The 26943-nt window shown below is 43.1% G+C and overlaps 1 protein-coding gene across 1 annotated transcript in view; it reads left to right on the top strand.

Moving 5' to 3' along the window:
- USP9X (ubiquitin specific peptidase 9 X-linked) overlaps positions 1 to 26943 on the top strand; it is a 723495-nt gene that overhangs the window by 253273 nt on the left and 443279 nt on the right. The window contains 1 exon segment of the mRNA XM_029603145.1: positions 9818 to 9951. Coding sequence (XP_029459005.1) covers positions 9818 to 9951 — 134 coding nt within the window.

Here is a 26943-nt window from a genome sequence, read left to right as displayed (position 1 = left end):
ATGTGAGAGGAACCTTTTGGCCAGTACTCAACAAATTCTCTTTGTTTGCATATAAAGCACGTTTATGTGCGCGTTTCACAATCTTTCGCTTGTATCCCCGTTCTAAAAATCTATTAGTTAGATCTTGCGCTTTAATCTTATAATCATTTATTGTTGTACATAAGCGGCGAAGCCGCAAGAACTGACTAATGGGGATATTTTCTTTTAAAAGTCTAGGGTGGAAACTGGAAAACTCCAAAGTGGTATTCCTATCAATATGCTTCCTGTAGATTGTATACTTCAATTTGTCAAAACCTTTTGTATACTAACATACCCAAAAAAGATATTTTATGCTGATCCATCTGGAATTCAAATTTCAGATTGTCATCCCTCAGATTAATCCATTCCACAAATTCATGTAACCTGTCCCTTGTACCAGTAAATATACAGAAGATATCATCGATAAAGCATCTCCATATGACCATCTCACCCCAAAACTGAGATGGATATATATACTTTTTTTTCAAAATTAGCAACATACAAACAGAAGACCCCATCGGAATACCCTTTATTTGATGAAAATACTTCCCATCAAATTGAAAAAAACTTTTTCAACACTATAGTTGCTATTTGAACCAACAAATTCTTCTCTCTCTCCAACATTTCCATTCCATCTATTACATCCTGTACTATCTGTTTAGCTGCATCCTGTGGTATATTCGTATATAAGGAAGATACATTGGCAGTAACCAACCACCACTCTTCTTTAATATCATTCAGCTGAGCTAGCTGCTTAATAAAGTCCGCCGAATCCTTCAAATAAGAGGCAATCTGTTGTATAGATTATCTGTTACAACAGAGTGTACATTTTGAAATAGGTTCAAACACCGAACCCATACCGGAAACAATTGGTCTTCCTGGAGGGGCTACTAGACTCTTGTGACTTTTTGGCACAATATAAAAGACTGGATTTACTGGATGCTGTTCCCACAAATACTCACCTAACTTTTTATCCAATATTTTACACCTAACTGCCTGTTGAATCAAAGAGTATATTTCCAACTGTATTCCCTCTGTAGGGTCGCTGTCCAAAGAATGGTAAAACATATCATCACTCAATTGTCGATAGACCTCTTCCATATATAAAGACCTATCCAAGACAAATGTTGCTACACCCCCCCCCCCCCTCTAGTTGGAATATGTGCCTTAAATTGTGACCCTCTGGTGGTGGCTTCATAAAGAGCAGTTAGTCCAGTGAGAAGCTGAATACAATAAAGTTGGGGTGGGGGGAGAGATTTTTGAGGGTGAACAAAACCTATATGGAGGCAGCTACAGGGTTTTCTATACGGGATATGTTAATTTCATCAATGATGACAGGAACAGCGGAAAAAGTGGAAAAAGCAGGCCAATATAAATGTGGCAATTGTGGAGTATGCCCATATGTATGAGAGGTATCCTCTATTCAAATACCATCTAATGGAACACAATATTATACAGCCGAGAGATTTGACTGTAAGACTGAACAAGTGATCTATTGTATCACATGTCCTTGTGGATTATTTTATATTGGTCAGACCAAGAGATCAATCAAAGTTAGGATTACAGAATACTTGAATAATATACGCACTAGGAAAGAAAATGCACCTTTAGTGCAACACTGGTATCAAAAGAAACACAAAATTCAGGATTTAAGATTTTGTGTGTTAAATCAGATAATTTTGAAGCGTGGAGGTAATGTTCCGAAATTACTATTACAGAAGGAACAAAGGTATTTTTTTGAATGGGGTACAGTGGAACCAGGAGGATTAAATCAGGAAGTTCAATGGAGTGCGTTTTTTTAACTGAATGGAGAGCCGTGGACTACTGATTAAGTAGCTTTGAATGTTATGGATATGTAAGGGGATATGTCGGTAACGTAAGGGGAGGTCCAATTGAGGTATATTTAAAGAGAAGGGTGTGGATCCCTTAGACTGCGCAGCCGCGGCGTTTTCAGGTGAAAGAATACGGAGCATGAGAATCGTGCAGTTGGAGTATTTGAAAAATCTAGTAAGGTTAGTATAAGTGATATTGGGGTTTCTGTGGTGTTTTTGAGGATGGGGATATATATACATATATATCTTTCTAAGTGTGATCATCTGTATGGTGGTATTTTTAGGTGAAGGAACAGACAGAGCATTTGAAACGGTTTACCGAAGGGCATGCAGAAATGCAGTAGATCAGTATAATGGAATCTGACGTTCTTTTGGGGTTTGAGGATGTGGATATATCCTTTAAAGTAGCTAGTATAATCATTTAAATGACGATATCTTTATTGTTTAAAATTGACAGTGAAGGTGGGTCTTTGGTGAATAGTACTTTGTGATAACCGGAGAATACTGTGAAGCTGTCTGAGAACATGTTTGGCGAACCCTGGTAACAACTAGAGAATTATGTGAAGTTGCAGGAGAAAATGGTTTGGCGATCCTAGAATAGAATAAATTGTTAATTTTAAGGTGAGTTTGGGATATTTAATTAGTAAGTGGTGTTTATTGGTAAATATATTGTGGCCGGATCTACATATATACGCATGGATATTGTTGAATGGTATTGGGATTTAGCTTATCATAGATAATTGAATAAATGACTAATAAATGTAAATGTTTTTGCATAGAGAATGAGATATTATTGAAGACTGATGTGTTCATCGAGAAGTGAAGGTGAAGATTCCCTATATATGTGAGAAGAAAAGATAATACAAATATTGGAACCCCTTATGAAACCTTCGGGTGAAACAAGAGCTTCTTGTCGGGAGTACATTGAACTAACAACATCGGGAGCCTACAATAAAATGAGAGTATGTTGAATTAAAAACATTGGGAACACACAATGAAGTAAAGGAATGTTTTCTCAATTAATAATTTTCAGTATTAGGGGTTTTCTGGAATGAATACAAGGGAAGTCTAACAAATAGTTTAAGAATAAGAGAATACATTGATGTTTTTTAGTAATTTAAGTGCAATATTGATATCACAAAGAATTTGTTGTATTTTAATTGTGCAATATTTGATGTTTATATGTAATGATACTGTTGGTATGAATGTGAGAATGAATTGTTGTGATATGTAATATTATGTACTGTATGTATAAGTAATGTTTGTTTTTAAAAGTTGTAATAAATAAAATTTGTAAGATATCACACGGGTATGTTGTTGAGATAACTTATATATGTATACCACTGCTGATCGTAGACTGAAGTGATCACTTTTCAATTCTATGAAAAAAAGTTCTTCTACACAGTAGCCACTGGGGCAGCTCTACATAAGAGCGAAACTCTTCCATAGTCTGGCACGAATATTGTAAGAATAAAGGTTCTTTTTATACACCGATCTTGTGCTCTTTGGTCGCTACACAGCCATCTTGGAATGGCTTCCGGTTTGTTTTTTGGGTCCATCCCTGTTTCAGCAAAGTCTGATACATTTACAGAAATGACAAGATTTGTTTATTCATTCCTTGGCTTATCTAAAAAAAAAATTCCTAGCTGTCCAATTACTGATAGCTCTTGTCACCTTATTTCAGTTGGAATATGTGCCTTTAATTGTGATCCTCTGGTGGTGGCTTCCTAAAGAGCAGTTTGTCCAGTGAGAAGCTGAATAAAAGCAAATTTGCTTACCGTAAACGGTGTTTCCGTTGATGGTAGGATGAATTAGCCATGCTGTCATGGGATCTGTCAATCAGGTCCAGAAGGCGGAGCTTGTCAAAGCAGAGATTTGAGTTTTGCTCTCTGTGGCTGCGTGTGTGTCTCGTCTAGGAAAGTAACGGAATCTCCTCAGTCTGTGATTAAGCTGTAGTGTAGTCGAAGACTAGGTGACTGCCAGGGAGGAGGGTGGGTCAGCATGGCTAATTCATCCTACTATCTACGGAAACACCATTTACGGTAAGCAAACTTGCTTTTTCCTATCGATAGGAGGGCTGAATTAGCCATGCTGTCATGGGAGTCCCAAGCCCCAATCACGTTGTTTATGAGATATATATTTGTACGTGATCTTTGACAGTGTGGCGGTCACCGTGGATATGAGGGTAGAGATTGCAGGAGTGTTTGCCCTATCTTGGCATCAGTGGCTGCCTGTTTATCAAGGCAGTAGTGAGATGTGAAGGTATGAAGCGATGACCATGTAGCTGCCTTGCAAATGTCTATGGTTGCACATTCTTTAGGTGTGCCAATGAGGCTGCTACTGCTCTGACTTGGTGAGCTTTAGGCTCTGAATGTAGTTGTAGTTTCTGTTTCTCGTAACAGAATTTGATGCACTGCGCTATCCAGCTAGAGATGGTGCGTTTAGCCACTGGTAATCCTGGTGCCTTTGGGTCAAAGGAGACAAAGAGTTGAGAAACACAGGAGTCCAAGTTTGTTCTCTCTTTGTAGTATGCTAAGGCTCTTTTGCAATCTAGTGTATGCAGTAGTTTTTTCCTATCATTTGTGTGAGGTTTAGGGAAAAAGGTGGATAATTCCATGGTCTAATTGAGATGGAATTGAGAAACCACTTTTGGTAGGAAGGATGGGTGAGTTCGGAGAACTACCTTTTGGTGATGAAATTGCAAATATGGAGAATAATGGACCAAGGCCTGTAATTCACTAACTCTTTGTGCTGATGTCACTGCAACCAGGAATACAACTTTCCATGTGAGGTATTTAATATGTGCCGAGTCCATGGGTTCAAATGGGAAAAGCATGAGCCGTTCCAGAACTATGTTGAGGTTCCATGGAACTGGAGGTTTAGAGATCGGAGGACGAAGGTGATTTAATCCCTTGATGAAATGAGATAGTAAGGGGTGATTGGATATAGAAATATTGTTAACTGGTCTATGATAGGCGCCTATGGCGCTGAGATGAACCCTAATGGATGATGATGCTAGACCAGATGCATATAGTGTATGAAGATAGTCTATAAGGAGTTCAGGTGAGCAGCCCAATGGTAGTACCCCTTTGGAAGTGTACCAGGTAGAGTAACGTTTCCATTTATAGCTATAATTTTTCCTGGTTGAGTTTCCTGGATTCTAACAAAATGAATTGTGCTGAAGTGGATACTCCTTGTTCTGTTAAAAGGAGCTTCTCAATGTCCACGCTGTCAAGTGTAGCGATGAGTGTAGTGGGTGTAGAAACGTCCCTTGATCTTGGCAGAGAAGATCTTGATGATTCGGTAACCGAATTGGATCCATGATGGATAGTCTAAGAAGGAAACTACCATGGTTGCCTCGGCGATGAGTATCAGTTGAGCTTTGTCTGCTATGCACTTTTGAATTGTCTTTGTTATGAGTGGTATGGGAGGAAAGGCGTACAGGAGGCCTGTCGTCCATGGAATGAGGAAGGCGTCTTGAGCGATCCTGAATTGGCTTGGTCTTATCGAGCAGAATTTGGGAACTTGAGCATTGATCTCCTTTGCAAAGAGATCTATCAAGGGTGTCCCCCACTGCATGAATATGTCGTGGGCTATTTCTGCATTAAGTGCCCATTCGTGAGGATGAAAGATGCGGCTTAGCTTGTCCGCTCTTGTATTTGCTACTCCTGGTAGGTAAGTTGCTTGTAAATGTATGTAATTTTGGTGAGCATGTTCGAAGATTATCAGGGTCTCCTTGCAAAGGGACCATGAACCGGACCCTCCTTGCTTGATGATGTAAAACATTGCCACTTGATTGTCCGTGTAGATCATGACCCTGCAGCCTTTCAGATGGTCTTGGAACACTTGTAATGCATTCCGAATCGCTCTGAGTTCCAATAAATTTATTTGCAGGTTCTGTTCCGAGATTGTCCATAACCCTTGTGTTTCGTAAATCTCGAGGTGTGCACCCCAGCCCTTGCGAGATGCATCTGTGGTTAAGACTGCGTTGTGGGGAGGGGAGCTAAACAATGCTCCCTTGGACAGGGTGGAGTCCAGGAGCCACCATGTTATGTCTTTCCTCATCTTGGAGGTCAACGATACCCTCTGTATCAATGGTTGTGAGTGTTTCCACTGACGTTTCAGACCCCATTGCTGGCGTCTCATGTGTAGCCTGGTGTTGGGAACTGTGAAAATAGCTGCCGCCATGTGGCCTAGGACTACTAAAACTTGTCTCGCTGAAGGTCTCTGAGTATGGTTCAATTCGTGTAGAAGGTGACGGAAGTGGTAGGTATGCCTTGTTGTAAGTGGTGTCCAGGCATGCTCCTATGAATTGTAGCTGTTTCGTGGGTTGTAGGTGTGATTTCTGAAAATTGATCACCAATCCTAATTCCTGTAAGCAGTGTATCACCCGATGGAGGTGATCGAGTAAGATGTTTGGAGCTGGGGCGATTATGAGCCAATCGTCCAGATATGGGAAGATGGTTATACCTTGTTGTCTGAGATGAGCCATCTCTACAACCATGCATTTGGTGAACACCCTGGGTGCAGCCGAAAGTCCAAAGGGAAGAACTTTATACTGGTAGTGTTGATGCTTGTAGCGAAAGCATAGGTAACGCCACGTGTGTAGGCATCCTTCAGATCGATGGAACACATCCAATTGTTGGTTTGAATCAGCGGAAGGATTGATTTCAAAGATACCATTTTGAATTTCTCTTTGGTGAGAAATTTGTTCAATTCCCTTAGGTCTAGTATGGGACAAAGGCCACCCGACTTCTTGGGTATGGGGAATAAAATCCTTCTGATTGAGTCCCTGGGAAAATTTGTCGAACTGCTTGTTTGCGAAGCAAAGCAATTTCTTCCCCCAGTTTTGGTTGGAAGTTTTGAATCTTGAGAGTGGAAAGATGATGTAATATGGGTTTTGTGACAAACTGGAGTTGGTATCCGTGCTGTACTATCTCCAAAACCCATTGATCGGATGCTATGCTCTCCCAGGCTGCCAGGCAAAAATGAATCCTGCCGGGTGGTGCTTGATGTTGTGATGGTGGCCGGGTAATTAAAAAGATGGAGTTGACTTTACTGCAGTAATCGACTGTTGTGCCTGCTGTCTCTGGTTACCTGCTTTACCTCTACATTGTTGGAGGTATTCTGTTGTGGAGCAGGACACTGGTAAGAAGGGTATGTCTGTGTACGAAAGGACTGGTAAGACCTGTAAGGTCTTCTGGCGTATGATTGCCGATGAGTAGATCCCATATAATGACATGTGGTCGAATAATGAGGTTGTGATGTTAATGATTGTACTGCTAGAGATTCTTCCTTCAGTTTACCTACTGTGTCCTGGAATCGTTCTCCAAATAGGTTATCTCCTGTACATGGGAGGCTTGTTAGTTTGTCGTGTAAATCTTCACGTATCGAACTTGAGCGTAACCATGCTAGTCTTCGGGCTGCAATAGATGTTGCAGACGCTCTGGAAGATGTTTCATATGCTTCATAGATTGATCTCAAAAGGTGTCGCAAACATTCTTTCATGTCATGAAGAGGCGGTGGTATCTGATCCGCAGTCGAAGATAACATTTCTTTTACAGCTTGTATGCACTCATATAGGTATTGCACCATGTAAAATTGATGGTGCATAATTCGGGCACTCAACATTGAGTTGTGGAATATTTTCCTGCCAAACTCATCCAAATGTTTGTTGTCTTTCCATGGTGGGGATGAGGAATGCGACTTCGTTTTCTTAAATCTTTGCATCGCCGATTCTACCACAATTGAAGCATGAGGTAATTGTGGTATTGAGTACGGTGATGTTTTCCTCATACGGAATTTTATGTCCGTCTTCCTGGAAACCGCTGAGATTGCGTAAGGTGTTTCCCAGGATTTTTGTAAGATGGAGTGCAGGATTTCTTGTGATGGAAGAGATGTTGATTCTCCTGGAGTATCAAAAATCCTTAGGAGACCAAGGGTTTCTGATCTAGGGTCTGTCTCTTTTTGGACCTCTAGATGCAATATTGTACCCAATTTTTCCAGAAATTTTGGGTATGTAAGGTCTTTCGGAGGGGAATACGGATCCTGAGGTTGTTCCTGCAGATCCGATGGGAATCCCGTAGATGATGATGGGGATGCTTGGGGTGAAGGAGAATCAAAAGATGTATCCTGTTTATAAATCTGTGAAGTTGATCGGTTGACTAAAGGAGATGTAGGAGTCTCCACAGATGGTTCTCTGTCAGTCTGTGTCTTATGTTCCGGAGAACTGACAGAGGCAAGATTAGCCATTTTAAAGGATGACTGAAGTGTTTCATAAAATCCTGCTAAAGACTGTGACAATTGATAAAATGCCTCTTTTGTATGAGGGGGCATTATGATACGCTCATCTGGTTCTTGTGACTCACATGCTTTTGGTTGCATTGGAGTGGTTTGAGGTAAATTACTAGACACTTTATAGACTTCCTGTTTCTTTCCACATATTGTGTGCATTGTATCCTTAGAAGCTGTAGAAGCATTAGAGGAATCAATTTGTATTACCTCTCTGTGGGAGAAGGTGTTTGAGGTTGGTACATGAGATGATTTAGAAGTTGAAGGGCTTACTTCCCATGTTGCACCCCTTTTTTCAGACTTTCTGTGGTGGGAATGCCATGAGTGCTTATGATAATAGTGTGACGATGAGTTTGTATGATTTGTACGTGAAGACTGTGATCGTTTTCTACGTTTATTGTAAACTCTGTCTAAGTAGCCCTCGAAGAGAGGGAAGTACCTGAACGAGGTGGGGTTATCTATGGAGAGGTGGAAGAAGATCTTCTGGAGTGTCCACGTCGTCGCTTTAACCCTTGTTCTGGTGATTTGTGCGCCGATTTGGAGTTGTGCGCATATCTGTTTTGTTCCATGCGCACAAGAGTCATCGGCGCCGATGTCTCCGGCGCCATGCGTACAGTTATGTCTGGCTCCAGGCGCGCAGGCGTCGTGGGCGCCAATACTTTGGCGCAGAAGTGTTATGCGCCTTCGTTGCGTTATGCGCGTAAGGCATCTTAGGCGCAGAAGTTTTAGGCGTTTGGATCTTTGGCGCCAGTGTCTCTTGTGCTGGCGACTCTTGGTCTATGGATTTTTTAAAATCCAATGGCCTTTGTTGGTTCGCCAAGTCCTTACCTCCAAATTTGGAGGACTGAGGATCCCATGATGATGCCCTCTTTTTTGAGGGAGCCGGTAAAATAGCAGGGCCGATGGCTTGGATGAGGCAAAAAGTTCCTGAAGTCTGTAGGCCCGTTGTTTCAGGGCTCTCGGAGACATCCTTGAACAGTGTTCACAATCCTCACATTTGTGATCTGGCCCCAGGTATCGGTACCATCGGTCATGGCCATCCGTGACCGACATTACCTTACCGCAATTACAGGGTTTAAACCCTGATTTTGACATTTTTAAAAAAAATTTATTTTTTTTCAACGCTGAGGAGAAGAACAGCTCCGTGTGTGATCCCGCTCGCGGAAAGAACAGACTGAGGAGATTCAGTTACTTTCCTGCGCGGGAACACACGCGCAGCCACAGAGAGCAAAACTCAAATCTCTGCTTTGACAAGCTCCACCTCCTGGACCTGATTGACAGATCCCATGACAGCATGGCTAATTCATCCCTGCTATCGATGGGGAAAATAAAGTTGGGGTGGGGGGAGAGATTTTTGAGGTGGACAAAACCTATATGGAAGCACCTACAGGGTTTTCTGTACTTAGGCACTACAGAGCTCTTAAAGAAACTCTGTGGTTCCTATATTCATTATTTTTTGTATGATCAGTTACAAGTTCTATTTTTTCTTTTCAATGAAAATTATGTAAAAATTTTATTGAACTTGTTCATAATGCAATGTAAATTTTAAATGTGTAGTCACTGTAATGACGCTACATGCATATGTATGCATTGGCTGTATGATTTTATCTATAACATGCATTGGCTGTATGATTTTATCTATAACATGCAATTAACACATTGTATTTGAATTGCAGTCAAACTCAGCGTAGTCCTCATGTATTTTATCGGCATGATTTGATCAATCAACTTCAGCACAATCATGCTCTAGTTACTTTGGTAGCAGAAAACCTCTCTTCTTATATGGAGAGCATGCGACAGTATGCTAAAGGTAAGTGCAGTATTTATAGTCTTTATTAAAGTATACCTTTTGAAGGAAATACACTTTTCATAGCAGCTGCTTACAATATTTGTCACAGTTCATAACTAATCCTTATTCCCCAATAATGTCTTTATCTTTGGTTGTCCAGGATCCTCCAGGTTGTTCACAACTACTTCTGCTTCCTTTGCAGAGCCTATATTGAGCTTGTAAGCTGCTGACTTGGATTGGCTGACTTCCTGGTACCAGCAGTATTTTTCTACCACCCCTCCTTATTTTAATTAGTAGAATAGGGCGTGTTGGAGCCTTGGCTTGCCTGCAGTACAGAAGGCCACCCCAGAACTCTCGAAGTTTCATCCTAAAACTTTCATTCTCCTGTTTCCTCACTGTCCCTGGGGGCCACTGTTTACTGTGTGGGACGTAAATAATCATATAGACTCATAATTCTTGATCTTTTCATAGAAAAGGTTGCAGGGCTGTACTCATTTTTTTTCAGGTCTCAAAATATTGGATACTTCTACAGACTATATTGGACCTAAAAAAAATCCAACAATAAAGGAGGACAAAGAATTGGTTAGGTTTAGAGGCGAGAAAATACAAAGAGTAATGCACACTAGGCACTACTCATTGGGTGTCAGCAAGCTGGCAATGTGTAAGACCTCTCACATGGAGGTACCCCGGTCTTTTCAATCATTCACCTACAGTCGCTGAACATAAACACTATTCCCTGTACGTACCAGGATCAGTCCAGAAAAGTGGGTTGTGTATCCCTACCAGCAGATGGAGTCAGAGAGCAAAACTTTGGGCACTGCCATATATACTCTAGTGCCACCTGCAGTCCCTCAGTATTTCTCTGACTCCAGCAGACGTTTAGGGATATACCTGCAGTCTTAGTGTTTTTAGTTGCTTTTTTTCCGGTTAGATAGTTTGAATTTTTTCCTTTTTCCTGCGATTGGGTGCCAGCTTGGGGGGTGAAGGCCAGGGGCTCCTGGCTACTCACCTCCATGATTGTTTCAGCCGCTCCCTTGGCCCCTGCAGGACAGAAGATCTCTATATAAAGTTTAAAAGGAAAGAAAAACAGTTTGCCGGCTTTCTTCAACTGAGGCGAGGTGTCGGTGCAGGGGGGGTGGCCTGTGTTCGGCAGCTGCTCAGGGAGTTCAGCTGTGCCTTTTCTCGGCTCCCGGGGCTCCGGGGGACAGCTAGAGGGGAGGAGGTGAGTGTGTGTGCCTGCGGCTCCGTTGTCAGTGTGTCTCTCCGCGATTCGCAGTTCAGTGAGGCCGGCAGGGTTATGGGCGCCATTTTAATTTCTTCCTGCGTCGGGGCAGCACGCGATCTTGCCGACTGGGCCTCTCTCTTCAGCGCGGGCCGCGTGGCGATGCAGTTTTTTCCTTAGGCCCGCGATGTTGGCCGGCAGCCTCCCGGGGGTGTGGGCACTCGAGCCCCTCCTTTTTTTTTCTTACCTTCCTTTTTAGGCAGCTGCCTGGCAGATGGAAGGCTCAGCGGAATCGGCTGCTTCCTCCCGTGGGGAGGGCAAAGAGGCCCTCGCCGCGGTTTGGGGGAGGAGGTTGCCCCTCCCCCATTTTAGCCCCGGTGGGGGCTGATCTCAATCTGGGGGCTGGCGATCCCGGAAGGGGTTTCCTCTGAATTTATTTTGCTGATGCATCAAGCCTTTTTCGCAAGAAAATACAGCATTTAAAAGGCAGGGTCAACCGGGGGACGGGTCGGAGCCGCCTACTAAGCTGGATCGGAACTTAGAACCGCAGCTACGGCCAGGAGACTGCCCTCGTCCAGGGGAGGATCTCCTGGAGCTGCAGGGATCCGGCTTCTGGGGCGGGGGAGGCGTCAGCCTCGGCCATGGGTCCAGCGGACTTGGATCCCATCCCGGATTTGGGAGATGTGGATCCGGATGACCCAGATGGTGACTACATCCAGCCTAGTGAAGGTGACGATCCCAGTGTGGTGCATCTGTTTAAGAGGGATGAGCTGCATCCGCTCATTCCCCAGGTGTTGGATATCCTACGGCTGAAGGTTTCCCAAGAAGATTCCGACATTGAGGGAGTGAATCCATTCCTTGATGGGATTCGGGGCCCCACTTCGTCTTTTCCATTACCTAAAAAGGTTCGCAAGCTGGTTACCCGCGAGTGGGATGCTCCTGATGCAGGCCTGAAAGTGGGCAGGGCTATGGCAAAGCTATATCCTCTGTCGTCAGATGTTTTGGACCTCCTAAAAATCCCGAAGGTGGATGCGGCAGTGTCTGCAGTTACAAAGAAGACCACGATCCAGGTCGCAGGAGCGGCTGCTTTGAAGGACATGCAGGACCGCAAGCTGGAGATCCAGTTGAAGCGGGTCTTTGAAGTAGCCGCCTTGAGCCTACGGGTGGCGGTTTGCGCTAGTCTCATGCAGAGGGCGTGTCTCTGCTGGGTACAAGATTCTAATGCCAACTCTGAGGCCGCTGGCGGGGAGGCCGTGTATGTAGCCGATGTGCTGTATGATCTGGTGCGGACCTCTGCACAGAGTATGGTGTCTGTTGTGTCGGCACGTCGACTCCTCTGGCTTTGAAATTGGGCAGCGGACTTGTCCTCCAAGTCCCTGCTTTGCAATCTCCCCTTTAAAGGCAAGCTTCTTTTCGGAGAGGAACTTGATCAGCTGGTTAAACTGCTGGGGGAGTCTAAAGGCAATAAATTACCGGAAGATAGGAGGCCTTCTAAGAAAGTTTTTCCCTCCCGGTCTCGCTTTCGGGAGTATCGCTGTTTTCGTACTGGCAGATAGTCCGCGCCTTCAGCTTTCAAACAGGCTCCGGGACGTCAGCAGACCCTTCATGGGGGTCGTCGCACCGGAAGAGACTCGGGATATCTCGGCGCAGGAACCAGTAATCCTGCCCAATGAATTCACGAGTCCCCATTCTGTCGTTGAAGCTGTCGGAGGCAGATTATCCAACTTTTACAAGGAATGGGAAAGGATTACCTCAGACCGCTGGGTTCTGGAGGTAATCAGAGATGGCTACACTCTAGAGTTCTCACGACCGGTGCAGGAGGTTTTTGTGGAATCCCGTGTGGCCTCTCGCACCAAACGCGATGCGGTCCACATAACTCTGCAGCGGCTTCTTGAGCTGCAAGCGATTGTCCCAGTTCCGGAGACGCAGCAGGGACGGGGAAGATACTCCGTCTACTTTGTGGTTCCCAAGAAGGAGGGCACGTTTCGTCCCATCCTTGATCTTCAAAAGGTTGAACCGCTGTCTTCGGATCCCTTGTTTTCAAATGGAAACCCTGATGAGGATGGTAATGACTGCTGTTCGGAAAGGGGGAGTTTCTAGCTTCCCTGGACCTCACAGAGGCATACCTTAAGAACATAAGAACATGCCACACTGGGTCAGACCAAGGGTCCATCAAGCCCAGCATCCTGTTTCCAACAGCGGCCAATCCAGGCCATAAGAATCTGGTAAGTACCCAAAAACTAAGTCTGTTCCATGTTACTGTTGCTAATAATAGCAGTAGCTATTTTCTAAGTCAACTTAATTAATAGCAGGTAATGGACTTCTCCTCCAAGAGCTTATCCAATCCTTTTTTAAACACAGCTATACTAACTGCACTAACCACATCCTCTGGCAACAAATTCCAGAGTTTAATTGTGCGTTGAGTAAAAAAGAACTTTCTCCGATTAGTTTTAAATGTGCCACATGCTAACTTCATGGAGTGCCCCCTAGTCTTTCTATTATCCGAAAGAGTAAATAACCGATTCACATCTACCCGTTCTAGACCTCTCATGATTTTAAACACTTCTATCATATCCCCCCTTAGCCGTCTCTTCTCCAAGCTGAAAAGTCCTAACCTCTTTAATATATTTATTTATCACTTTTTTACAGATTAAATACAAAGTACAAACTTTGCACAGAAAAACAGAAACCACTTGTTCAAAACATTGTCAATTTACAATTGAAATAAACATCATCATTAACCAAGACCACAATACGCTGGGAGTGGAGACCGAAGAAAAGTCTAATCTATATCTATAGGAGCTATTAAAGAAATAATTTTAAACCATAAAAACTCGGTCACTAACTCCAATCTAATTTTTTATGCCTGAGTTATAGGGCTTACTTGAGGAGAGGGGGAAGAGAGCATGCTCTTTCGAGAATCTAAAAACATTTTTAATTGTTCAGGAAAAAAATAAACTCAATAATGAGGTGTATGTTTCAAAATGCATTTACAAGGAAGTTTCAATTGGAATGTTGCCCCCAATGTTAAGGCCTCTTGCCGTAAGGACAAGAAGCCTTTCCTTCTCCTCCTGTGTGATTTTGGCTAGGTCAGGAAATATTTGTATACATTGGCCATGAAAATTTACCTTTGGATTCTGGAAGTACATACGCATTATATAACTTAGGTCAGTTTAATAAAGAAATGAAACTAGTAAAGTAGCTCTTTCCACAATCTCAATTGTGGAAGATTCTAGAAACTGTAAGATTTTGCAAATCCAACTGATAATTTTGTGTTTCTCTACCCCTCACATTTCTAAAAGGAAAAAAATAAACCTTATTAATGGTAATTTTTCCAATGGTACTTTCAGAACTTCTATTAAGTATCTCCTTAATGTCACTCTGGGCTGTTCCGCTATAATTATAGGAAAATTTAAAAGTCTGAGATTGATGTCTCAGACGATTTTCCATATATTCAATCTTTCTATTTAAGACTAATTGTTCTTGAATTATTGTAGATTGTACCTCTAGCCCTCTCATGATTTTAAACATCTCTATCATATCCCCCCTCAGCCATCTCTTCTCCAAGCTGAAAAGTCCTAATAACCTCTTTAGTCTTTCCTCATAGGGAAGCTGTTCCATTCCCCTTATCATTTTGGTAGCCCTTCTTTGTACCTTCTCCATAACAATTATATATTTTTTGAGATGCGGCAACCAGAATTGTACACAGTATTCAAGGTACGGTCTCACCATGGAGCGATACAGAGGCATTATGACATTTTCCGTTTTATTCACCATTCCCTTTCTAATAATTCCCAACATTCTGTTTGCTTTTTTGACTGCCGCAGCACACTGTACCGACGATTTCAATGTGTTATCCACTATGACACCTAGATCTCTTTCTTGGGTTGTAGCACCTAATATGGAGCCTAACATTGTGTAACTATAGCATGGGTTATTTTTCCCTATATGCATCACCTTGCACTTAACCACATTAAATTTCATCTGCCATTTCGATGCCCAATTTTCCAGTCTTACAAGGTCTTCCTGTAATTTATCACAATCTGCTTGTGATTTAACTACTCTGAACAATTTTGTGTCATCTGCAAATTTGATTATCTCACTCGTCGTATTTCTTTCCAGATCATTTATAAATATATTGAAAAGTAAGGGTCCCAATACAGATCCCTGAGGCACTCCACTGTCCACTCCCTTCCACTGAGAAAATTGTCCATTTAATCCTACTCTCTGTTTCCTGTCTTTTAGCCAGTTTGCAATCCACGAAAGGACATTGCCACCTTTTCCATGACTTTTTACTTTTCCTAGAAGCCTCTCATGAGGAACTTTGTCAAACGCCTTCTGAAAATCCAAGTATACTACAACTACCGGTTCAACTTTATCTACATGTTTATTAACTCCTTCAAAAAAGTGAAGCAGATTTGTGAGGCAAGGCTTGCCTTGGGTAAAGCCATGCTGACTTTGTTCCATTAAACCATGTCTTTCTATATGTTCTGTGATTTTGATGTTTAGAACACTTTCCACTATTTTTCCTGGCACTGAAGTCAGGCTAACCGGTCTGTAGTTTCCCGGATCGCCCCTGGAGCCCTTTTTAAATATTGGGGTTACGGTCTTCAGGTAGAATGGATGATTTTAATGATAGGTTACAAATTTTTACTAATAGGTCTGAAATTTCATTTTTTAGTTCTTTCAGAACTCTGGGGTGTATACCATCCGGTGCAGGTGATTTACTACTCTTCAGTTTGTCAATCAGTTCTACCACATCTTCTAGGTTCACCGTGATTTGATTCAGTCCATCTGAATCTTTGTCCATGAAAATGTTTTCTGATACGGGTGTCTCCCCAACATCCTCTTTAGTAAACACCGAAGCAAAGAAATCATTTAATCTTTGCACGATGGCCTTATCTTCTCTAAGTGCCCCTTTAACCCCTCAATCATCTAACAGTCCAACTGACTTCCTCACAGGCTTTCGGCTTCGGATATATTTAAAGTTTTTACTGTGAGTTTTTGCCTCTATGGCCAACTTCTTTTCAAATTCTATCTTAGCCTGTCTTATCAATGTCTTACCATACATTTAACTTGCCAATGTTTATGTATTTGTATTTAAAAAATTTATTAATCGCTTAACACAAATGGCCTAAGCGATATACAAAACTTACATACATAATAATAAAAAAACACAAACTTTCACAAAGACTGAGACAAACAAACATTTGTAAATTATATAAAATAATAATAAAAAATAAAATATCACATCTAAATATGAAATCAAACAGATTCAATTCAATACAATACTCATCAACACAAAAGCAAGTGAGAATCAATGCATTGCGTTACAACTTAAACGCATGGGCAAGGAGAAATTCTTTGTAGGAAGATTTAAATTTCTTAACATCATCCATAGATCTCAGTTCTATAGGGATTAAATTCCATTGAGAGGGTGCCGCAATTGAAAAAGAAGTCTCTCTGGTACTAAACAGGCGAGCTTGACAAATAGAAGGAACTTCAAGATTGTTCAACTGCGAGGATCTCAAGCATCTCACTAGTTTATATATTCTCAATAAAGCATTAAACCAATGTGACGAATTGGAATTACATAATTTAAAGACAATCAAACCTATTTTGAAAGAAATCCGATCGCAGACAGGTAACCAATTAAGGTTACAAAGCACTGGTGAAATTCTATCGAAACGTTTTAGATTGGAAAGCAACCTAGCGGCTGAATTCAGTAGAAGCTGAATAGACTGAATTTGACATTTTGGTAACCCAATGTAAAGTCCATTACAATAATCAATATGCGGAAATATGAGCGCACGAACAACGGTCAGAAAATCCTTCTCATAAAGCAGATGGCGTAATCCAACTAGTAAACGCAATTTGAAAAAACCAGTTTTGATAAGCATTCTAATTTGGGGTTTAAAGGATAAGTTGGAATCCAACAAAAAACCCAAACTCTTAATTGGCGAAGAAAGAGAGTATGAAATATTGTTAATAGACAAAGAATTTTGAATAGGAGTGGATAGTGATCGATGAATTAACAACACGGTAGTCTTATTAATATTAAGAAGTAATTTGTTGTGTTTCAACCAGCGATTAATTGTGTCTAGACATAAAGTAAGAGAGTCTACAGTTTCCTGCCATGACTCCTTTACTTTGACATAAAATTGTATATCATCTGCGTATAGCTTAAAGCCATCAGTAATGATGGCTAGAAGTTTAGCAATTGGGGCTAGATAAATGTTAAACAACATGGCAGAAAGAGCAGAGCCTTGTGGAACCCCAACCTTCAAAGCCTGTGCTTCAGAAACACGGTTGTTAAATTTAATCATCTGGGACCGTTCTGAAACCAGCTAAACACTGTTCCTGTAATACCACACTCTCTCAAACGAAACAAAATTTTATGATCTATAGAGTCAAAAGCTGAAGTAATATCCAGCGAGACTAATATAAATTGCTCACCACGATCGAGACCTCTTTTGAAGGAGTCGACCAGAGAGATCAAAAGAAGCTCTGTATTAAGACCTCACCGAAAACCAAATTGATGGGGACTTAGAATATCATGTTTCTCAAGGAAATTAGTAAGTTATTGAAGCACGATCCCTTCAATAACTTTAGAGGGTAAAGGAAGCGATGAAATCGGTCTATAATTTTCAGCCTTTGATGCATCTAATGCAGGCTTTTTTAACAAAGGTTTAACCACAGCAGATTTTAACATTGTAGGCATTATACCAGTACTAAGGGAAGAATTCACAAGAAAAGTAAATGAAGATTTCAATGACTCAAAGATCTCTTTAAATGTGATTGTTGAAATTTTTAAAAGTGGACACATAGTATTATTAAGACTAGCTATAGTACTTACTAATTGAGTAGAAGCTACCTGTTCAAATTCAGACCATTGAGAAGGGCCTATTTTCTTCTGTTGGATCCTTCTTCCAATTTTTGAATGAAGATCTTTTGGCTAAAATAGCTTATTTCACCTCCCCTTTTAACCATGCCGGTAATCGTTTTGCCTTCTTTCCACCTTTCTTAATATGTGGAATACATCTGGACTGTGCTTCGAGAGTGGTATTTTTTAACAATGACCATGCCTCTTGCACATTTTTTACTTTTGTAGCTGCTCCTTTCATTTTTTTTATAACTATTTTTCTCATTTTATCAAAGTTTCCCTTTTGAAAGTTTAGCACGAGAGCCGTGGATTTGCATACTGTTCCTCTTCCAGTCATTAGTTCAAATTTGACCATATTATGATCACTATTGCCAAGCGGCCCCACCACCGTTACCTCTCTCATCAAGTCCTGTGCTCCACTGAGAATAGATCTAAAATTGCTCCCTCTCTTGTCGGTCCTGAACCAATTGCTCCATAAAGCTATCATTTATTCCATCCAGGAATGTTATCTCTCTAGCGTGTCCCAATGATACATTTACCCAGGCAATATTGGGGTAATTGAAGTCTAACAGTACATAAGAGCAAAATACTGCACTCCAAGCAATATCGCAGAAAACACAAGTGCAGGCACACAGTTCAATCCTGACAGAGCACTCACAACCGGTGTATATATTAAATTCTTTTAATCCTTCAATATGGCAACTCCTCTGACTCATACAGGCAACAGACTTAATGGCGTCCCCCGACACGGTACCCGTGTTTCGCCGCGGGCTGCATCGGGAGGGCTCGCCAATAGGGGTTCATAAGAAAGCTGTGAAAGATAAATATACATCAGGACAACAAAACAGGACTTATAACCGAACATAAAGTGCAAAGTTATACAACATCATAACATACCTGACAGCATAGGAACTTAAAAGTGACAGGGAGCGCACTACCCTTTCCCACTGACAGGTATTTAAAGCTGATTAAGGCGCCAAAACAGGAAGACAAACCACGTGGGACTTTACCGTCCCATTCATTGGCTGCCGTTCCTGTGACGCGCCTCAGCAGGGTTGTAAACCAAACGGTGCTTATGAATGACCAGCGCTAAGGAAGAGTTCTATGTGAACAGAAACCATTCAATGTCTCGATTTAACCCCTTAGAAGATACTGAATCTAAAGTGAAAATCCAACGTTGTTCGATGCGACCCAGTTGTTCAGAATAGTTACCCCCTCGTGGGCACCGCGGGAATACCTCAAGGACACTGTATGCGAGATCTGACAAGGTGTGTGATTTTTTAACCCAATGGTCTACGAGGGGTTCATTTTCACGGGAATGACGAATATTGGAGCAATGCTCTATAATTCGGGTTTTTACCATCCGGGATGTTTTCCCGACGTAGATCAGAGGACAAGGGCATGTAATAACATAGATCACTCCAGCCGTAGTACAATCGGAGTAAGAACATAACCTAAAAGTTTTTTTGGAAACTGGATGAATAAAACTAGTAGAGGGTGAAGTGTGGGAACATACAATGCATCGTCCACACGGATGGTGACCAAGTACACTATCAAGATTCCGTGGCACCGGAATATCAGTATGAATGAGTTTGTCACGTAAATTTTTTCCTCGTCGGAAAGTGAATCTAAGGGGACCCGGGAACAAGGTGTGTAAGGACAGAGCCTCCCAATGTCTGCGAATCATCGCAGTAATCTGGCGGCTGAGAGTGGAGTATGGTAGAATACAATTTGTGACTGTTTGATCATCATGGGACGATGGTAAAAATAATAGTTCACGATTGGTGTACAAGGCCCGTTTCATCGCCTTTTTAACTACATGCCTCGGGTACCCACGGGATATAAAGCGAGAGGACATTACTTGAGCCTGTTTGAGAAACTCACATCTGGTGGTACAAAGTCTACGAAGCCTAAAAAATTGGCCAGTGGGAATATTCCTTCGTAATGTACTGGGATGACAACTTTGAAAGGCAAGTAAGGTGTTCCTATCAGTGTCCTTGCGGTGGATGGTGGTCGAAAAACGACCCTCATCCACAGACACAAGTACATCCAAAAAAGCTATATGGGAACGATGTAAACAAAAATTGAACTGCAAATTAGAATTACATGAGTTGAGCCAATCAATGAACATATAGAATTGAATCTCCGTACCCTGCCAAAGTAAAAAGATATCATCGATGTAGCGGAGCCACACTGCTATGTGTTGAAACCATTCACCAGGGTACACAAAAAGATCCTCAAATTACGCCACAAACAAGCACGCCAAACTGGGGGCCATAGTGGAGCCCATAGCGGTACCCTTTACCTGGAGATAAAACATCTCACCAAATCTGAAAAAATTCTTCGTGAGTGCCAAAGTAGCTAACGTGACTAGCAAAGAGGTGGGGACACGCTGGGGACCAATGCGAGAGTTCAAAATTTTTTCTATGACTTGTAAAGCAGCAGTTTGGGGAATGCTGGTGTACAGAGAAATAATATCTAGTGTAACAAATAGAAACGGTTCACTGGGGACAGGTGTCATGTCCAGAAGGGTGATGAAATGTAAAGAGTCCCTTATATATGATCGAATACGGGGTACAAAAGGTTTAAGGAAAAGGTCAACAAATTGGGACAGGGGTTCTAACAGTGAACCAATGCCTGCCACAATAGGTCGGCCTGGCGGGTCCTGTTGATTCTTATGTACTTTTGGCAAAGTATAGAAAACCGGGGTAATCGGGTGTTCTGGTGTGAGGAATTTGGCCTCACGAGGGGTCAAAATGTGGCGGTCTAATGCTTCTTCAATCACTTGTATAACCTGCTGACGTAACTGAGGGGTGGGATCCTCAGTTAAGGGAAGATAGAATGAAGTATCGTTTAATTGTCTAAGTGCTTCAGACATGTATTGGTTTTTGTCCTGGATGACAATACCTCCACCCTTGTCGGCGGGTTTAATAATGATAGAAGAATCTTGCCCAAGGGATAGAACGGCCTGATGTTCAGATTTTGATATATTGAACTGTGTATAGTGCTGCCTTGAAACCAACTCTGTCATACCCTGATCTACCAGCCGCTCAAAAGCCATAATGAGCGGATCTCCGGGGCCAGGAGGAACCCATCTGGATTTTGGACGGGCTAGAGATAGGTCTGGGCTGGAAGGCACATCTGCAAAAAACATTTTAATCTTCAACAAACGACAAAAACGATATAAATGTATTCGAAGATCAAACAAATTACATTTTGCAGTAGGCACAAAGGAAAGTCCTTTAGATAAAACCCCTAATTCAGAGTCAGTAAGAGAACGTGAAGATAAATTGAATACCGAAGGTAGGTCTACAGCCACGGGTCTGGAACTGCATGGGTCGCTCTGGTGATTCTAGGAGGAGGCTGAAATTGTTGATTGCGGCCACGGGACCGAGTCGTGCGAGTAGGTTTGGTGAGAGGGCCGGGATCGGGTGGGTGTTGGCCCGAGTCTAAAAAAGACGCTGCTATAGACGCATAGCGTGATGATGGTGTACAAGTGGAAGAACTGGATGGTGCTATTACCGGGCGAGTTTCCTCCCGAGGTGGTCTTGAACGGGTTGTCTGGACCTCTTCGCCGGAGGAATCGCCGGAGTTGTCGTGCGCGAAAGTTACTTTTCTCGCAGGTTACTTTTCTCGCAGGTTGTGAACGAGACTTGGCCATCCATTTATAAACGAATCCTGATTTATAATCCGTAATTGAAGTCTCCCATTATTACCGCACTACCAATTTGGTTAGCTTCCCTAATTTCTCTTAGCATTTCACTGTCCGTCTCACCATCTTGACCAGGTGGATGGTAGTATACTCCTATCACCTATAGTCTTCCCCGACACACAAGGGATTTCAACCCATAAAGATTCAATTTTGCATTTAGTCTCATGCAGGATGTTTATCCTGTTGGACTCTATGCCATCCCGGATATAAGGCGCCACACCGCCTCCCGGGTGCTCCTCTCTGTCATTGCGATATAATTTGTACCCCGGTATAGCACTGTCCCATTGGTTTATCCTCTTTCCACCATGTCTCTGAGATGCCAATTAAGTCTGTCGTCATTCACTGCTATACATTCTAATTCTCCCATCTTACTTCTTAGACTTCTGGCATTAGCATACAAACATTTCAAAGTTTGTTTTTTGTTTGCATTTTCATTCTGCTTTTTAATTGATAGGGATAAGTTAGAATTTTTTAGCTCAGGTGAGTTTTTAGTTACAGGCACTTAGACTACTTTTCTTATTATTGGAACCTCACTGTCAGGATGCCCTAATTCTGATGCATCTTTAGTATCCTTTGAAGATACCTCTCTCCGAACCATGCGCTGCTGAGCGACTGTCGGCTTTCCCCTTTGTTCTAGTTTAAAAGCTGCTCTATCTCCTTTTTAAAGGTTAGCGCCAGCAGTCTGGTTCCACCCTGGTTAAGGTGGAGCCCATCCCTTTGGAAGAGACTCCCCCTTCCCCAAAAGGTTCTTCAGTTCCTAACAAAACTGAATCCCTCTTCCTTGCACCATCATCTCATCCATGCATTGAGACTCCGGAGCTCTGCCTGCCTCTGGTGACCTGCACGTGGAACAGGGAGCATTTCAGAGAATGCTACCCTGGAGGTTCTGGATTTAAGCTTTCTACCTAAGAGCCTAAATTTGGCTTCCAGAACATCCCTCCCACATTTTCCTATGTTGTTGGTGCCCACATGTACCACGACAGCTGGCTCCTCCCCAGCATTGTCTAAAATCCTATCTAGGTGACGCGTGAGGTCCGCCACCTTCGCACCAGGTAGGCATGTTACCAGGCGATCCTCATGCCCACCAGCCACCCAGCTATCTACATTCATAATAATCGAATCACCAACTATGACGGCCGACCTAACCCTTCCCTCCTGGGCAGTAGGCCTTGGGGAGATATCCTCAGTGCGAAAGGACAATGCATCACCTGGAGAGCAGGTCCTTGCTACAGGATCCTTTCCTGCTGCACCCGGTTGATGCTCTCCAATCATGAGACCATCTTCCTCGAAGGCAGCACCAGGGCTGCCAGTCTGAAGTTGGGACTTGGCTACTATGTCCCTGAGGGTCTCATCTATATACCTCTCTGTTTGTCTCAGCTCTTCCAGGTCTGCCACTCTAGCCTCCAGAAATCGGACTCGTTCTCTGAGAGCCAGGAGCTCTTTGCATCGCATGCACATGTACAACTTCTCACCGGTGGGTAAAAAATCATACATGTGACACTCGATGCAAAAGACTGGGAAGCCCCCCTCTTGCTGCTGGACTGCTGCCTTCATCTCAATTTTGATCAGTTCCTAGTTAAGTTTTAGGTTGCTATGGGAATAGGAATGTGTCTAACGTCCCCATCCGCCTGGACCACCAGTGGTTTTTGCGTTTCAAGGTCTTGGGACAGCATTTTCAGTTTTGGGCCCTTCCGTTTGGTCTCGCAACAGCCCCTCGGACATTCTCCAAGGTGATGGTGGTGGTAGCGGCCTTACTTCGCAAGGAAGGGATTTTGGTCCATCCTTACCTGGACGACTGGCTAATTCGTGCAAAGTCCCAGGAGGGCTGCGAGAGATCTGTGCGCATGGTGATGGTGACCTTGCTGTCGCTCGGGTGGGTCAACAATGTGCAGAAGAGTCACTTGGAACTCACTCAGGAGTTGCTTTTTTTTTTTAAAATTTATATTTTATTGTGTTGAAGCAAAGACAAGCAAAGGTGAACAACAAAGCAACACATGACAAACGTATTGTCCTTCAACATTTTCAAACGGAATGAACATCTTTTATCCCCAGTCCCTGCCCATCCCCCCACCTCCCTCACCATGAGTTCCTGTCTAATGACGTATAAGTAATAGCCACTTAAAACGGACCGCTGCTGATGATTGAGCAGATACTCTGTTAGAGTTCTGTTGTCTAAGAGGGGTAACATCACAAGTTAATAAGATTAGGCAGTGTCCAAGTTTTCCCAGTCCAGAAAGGGTTTCCAAGTATCCCGAAAGAGGGTTAAAGTTCTGTGTAAGTCCGCTGTGATTGCCGCCATCCAACATATGTAATGAACCTTTTGCTGTACTCGTGTAAGTGCAGGAATCACAGGCTGCTTCCAATGTTGTGCAATAACCATTCGGGTAGCAATAAAAACCTGTTGACATAATAAAGCTTGGTGTTTAGTCATATCTTTGTGCGGCAAGCTAATGAGCATGAACCCAGCATTTAAGAGATCAGGGACTTGTAGTAGCTGCTCCAACCATCGTGCCACCTGGGTCCACAGAGAACGCACCAGTGGACAGGACCACCACATATGCATATACGTGCCACAACTGCCACAGTTTCGCCAGCACTTTGCGCTGAGGGTGGGATAACGCTTATGGAGAACATGAGGAGTTAAGTACCACCTGGTAAGCATCTTATAACAGTTCTCCTGCATACTCGCTGAAACAGAACACTTTTTTACTATAGTATATAATTGTAACCATTCCTCAACCGTAATGGCCCTCTCCAAATCCTGCTCCCAAGCTTTAGTATGTGGGAAGCTCTCACCTGCACCCTCAGACAAGAGAACATATATTTTAGAAACCATACCCCGCTTCTTATCCACAGCATCACAGTAGTGTTCAAATAGGGTTTTACCCTGTGCGATGGAGGGGTATACAGAAGCACTTTTGAGAAAATGGGAGATTTGAAATCCTGTAAGAAAGTCTGTGGCAGGTAGCCGATATGTGCTCTGAAGTTGAGGCCAAGTCATAGCAGAGCCGCCCCCCAAGAAGTGCTCAATTTGGAACAGGCCTCTAGACTTCCAACCCCGGAAAGAGGGATTATGATGCCCAGCAGGGAAGTTGTTTAAATGGGTAAGGTGCGTAGAATAGAAATACAGGCGGGTGCCTATAATTAGCTTCTTCCACTTATCCCATAATCGTATAGTGGTGTTAATGGATGGAGATAATGCATCCACAAAAACCCAGGTATCGCGTGGCTGCCATGCCAATGCCTCTAGTGGCATATGCCCCAAGATGCGATCTGCAAAGGCGACCCATTGTTTGGCTGTGGTGACCCTATGGCAATCTGTGATCACAAGTAACTGAGCCGCCACATAGTATTTCGCTAGATGAGGCACTCCTAGACCTCCCCTGTCCCTTGGTAAATATAACAAACGACGTGATAGTCTTGGGGGTCGCCTGCGCCAAATGAAGTCAAATAAGATCTTTTGCCATGACTTCAACAAGGCAGAGCTGAGATGAATAGAGAGTGTAATAAACAGATATAAAAATCGGGGTAAGATGTTCATTTTTACAATGGCTATGCGCCCCATCCACGAATGGTGACCCCGATCCCAAGACTGTAAATCTTTCCTAATTTTACCCAAAAGGGGTGTGTAATTGAGGTTGTATAAAGCATCAATGTCAGCCCCAATATGCACCCCAAGATATTTAATGGCACTTTTTGCTATCTTAAACGGGTATAGCCGTTGTAAGTCCTGGATAGTGTTAGGGTCGACCGATACATTGAGAATCTCGGATTTATCTAGGTTGATTTTAAAACCAGAAACCGCACTAAAAGCTGCGATCTCCGAGGTGATTTCCCGGAGGGAGGTGTCAGGATTGGTGACAGTCATGAGAATGTCGTCTGCAAAGAGAGACAATTTCATGTGGAGATCCCCTAGGCTGACACCCGTAATTTTAGCAGAGTTACGGATTCGCGTTGTAAAAGGCTCTAAAAAGAGAGCAAACAATAAGGGCGATAGCGGGCATCCCTGTCGAGTCCCGCGTTGTACCGGGAACTCATTCCCATATCCCCCATTAACCTTTATGCGCGCTGTGGGAAGATGATAGAGTACACGAAGCCACTGTAGGTAGACATGCCCAAAATTCATTTTTTCTAGAGTGGCAAACAGGAACTCCCAGTGCACGAGATCAAATGCCTTTTCTGCGTCAATAGCCAGGAGCAACAACGGCATGTTCTGCTTCTTGGCCCACCACAGGATATCAGTGACCTTACGCACATTATCTGCCGCCATTCTTTGTGGGATAAACCCTACTTGATCCCTGTGGACCATCCCCGGGAGGACTATATTGAGACGTGCTGCTAGTATCTTTGCCAAAATCTTCAAGTCCAGGTTAATGAGGGATATCGGTCTGTAGGAACTGCAGAGATTGGGGTCCCTACCTGGTTTTGCCAACACAGTTATGCCGGCTGAATTCGTGTGCGGGGGTAGAAAATCCCCCTCCCGCAGGCTATTAAAATAAGTCACTAAGGGCGTAAGAAGAGACGCACTGCATTTCTTATAATACGCACTAGAGAAGCCGTCGAGACCCGGGGCTTTGCCAGCCTTTAGATCCCGAATGGCTGCCTGAACCTCCGCTACATTAATCGGCTCATCAAGAGTAGCCTGCTGTGCTACGGTAAGACCCGGTAATTGTAAGTCCTTAAGGTACTGCCCAATGGACTGGGCTGATATAGTGTCATCTTTTTTATAGAGGGACTCATAGAATTTGGTAAAACACTCTCTAATCCCCTCTGAAGAAGTGACATACCTCCCCTCTGGGTTCTTTATCTTAGCGATATTGTTCTGTAGAGAACGCTGTTTCAGCTGACGAGCCAATATGCGGCCTGCTTTATTGGAGCCCTCAAAGAATTTTTGATGAGTGCGCTCCAGAGCGTGTGCAACCCAAGCTGCATCCAGCAGATGTAATTCTGTGCGTACTGCACTCAACTGTCGTAACAATTCAGGATTTAAGGTGCATGCATGCTGACGAGCCAGCCCACTCAACCTACCAAGAAGTTCTGTTCTGCGCTTTTCTCTTTTTGTTTTCCCCGCAGTGGCAAGTGCGATGAGCTTCCCTCGAATAACTAATTTAGAGCATTCCCACAAAGATCCTGCCGCTGCTACGGAGCCCGTGTTATTTAGAAAATACTCTTCAAGGTAGTCATTAACTACTCGAC

The sequence above is a fragment of the Rhinatrema bivittatum genome, chromosome 5 (assembly GCF_901001135.1).
Source record: "Rhinatrema bivittatum chromosome 5, aRhiBiv1.1, whole genome shotgun sequence".
Taxonomy (NCBI): Eukaryota; Metazoa; Chordata; class Amphibia; order Gymnophiona; family Rhinatrematidae; genus Rhinatrema; species Rhinatrema bivittatum.
This window is presented reverse-complemented; position numbering and strand designations above follow the sequence as displayed.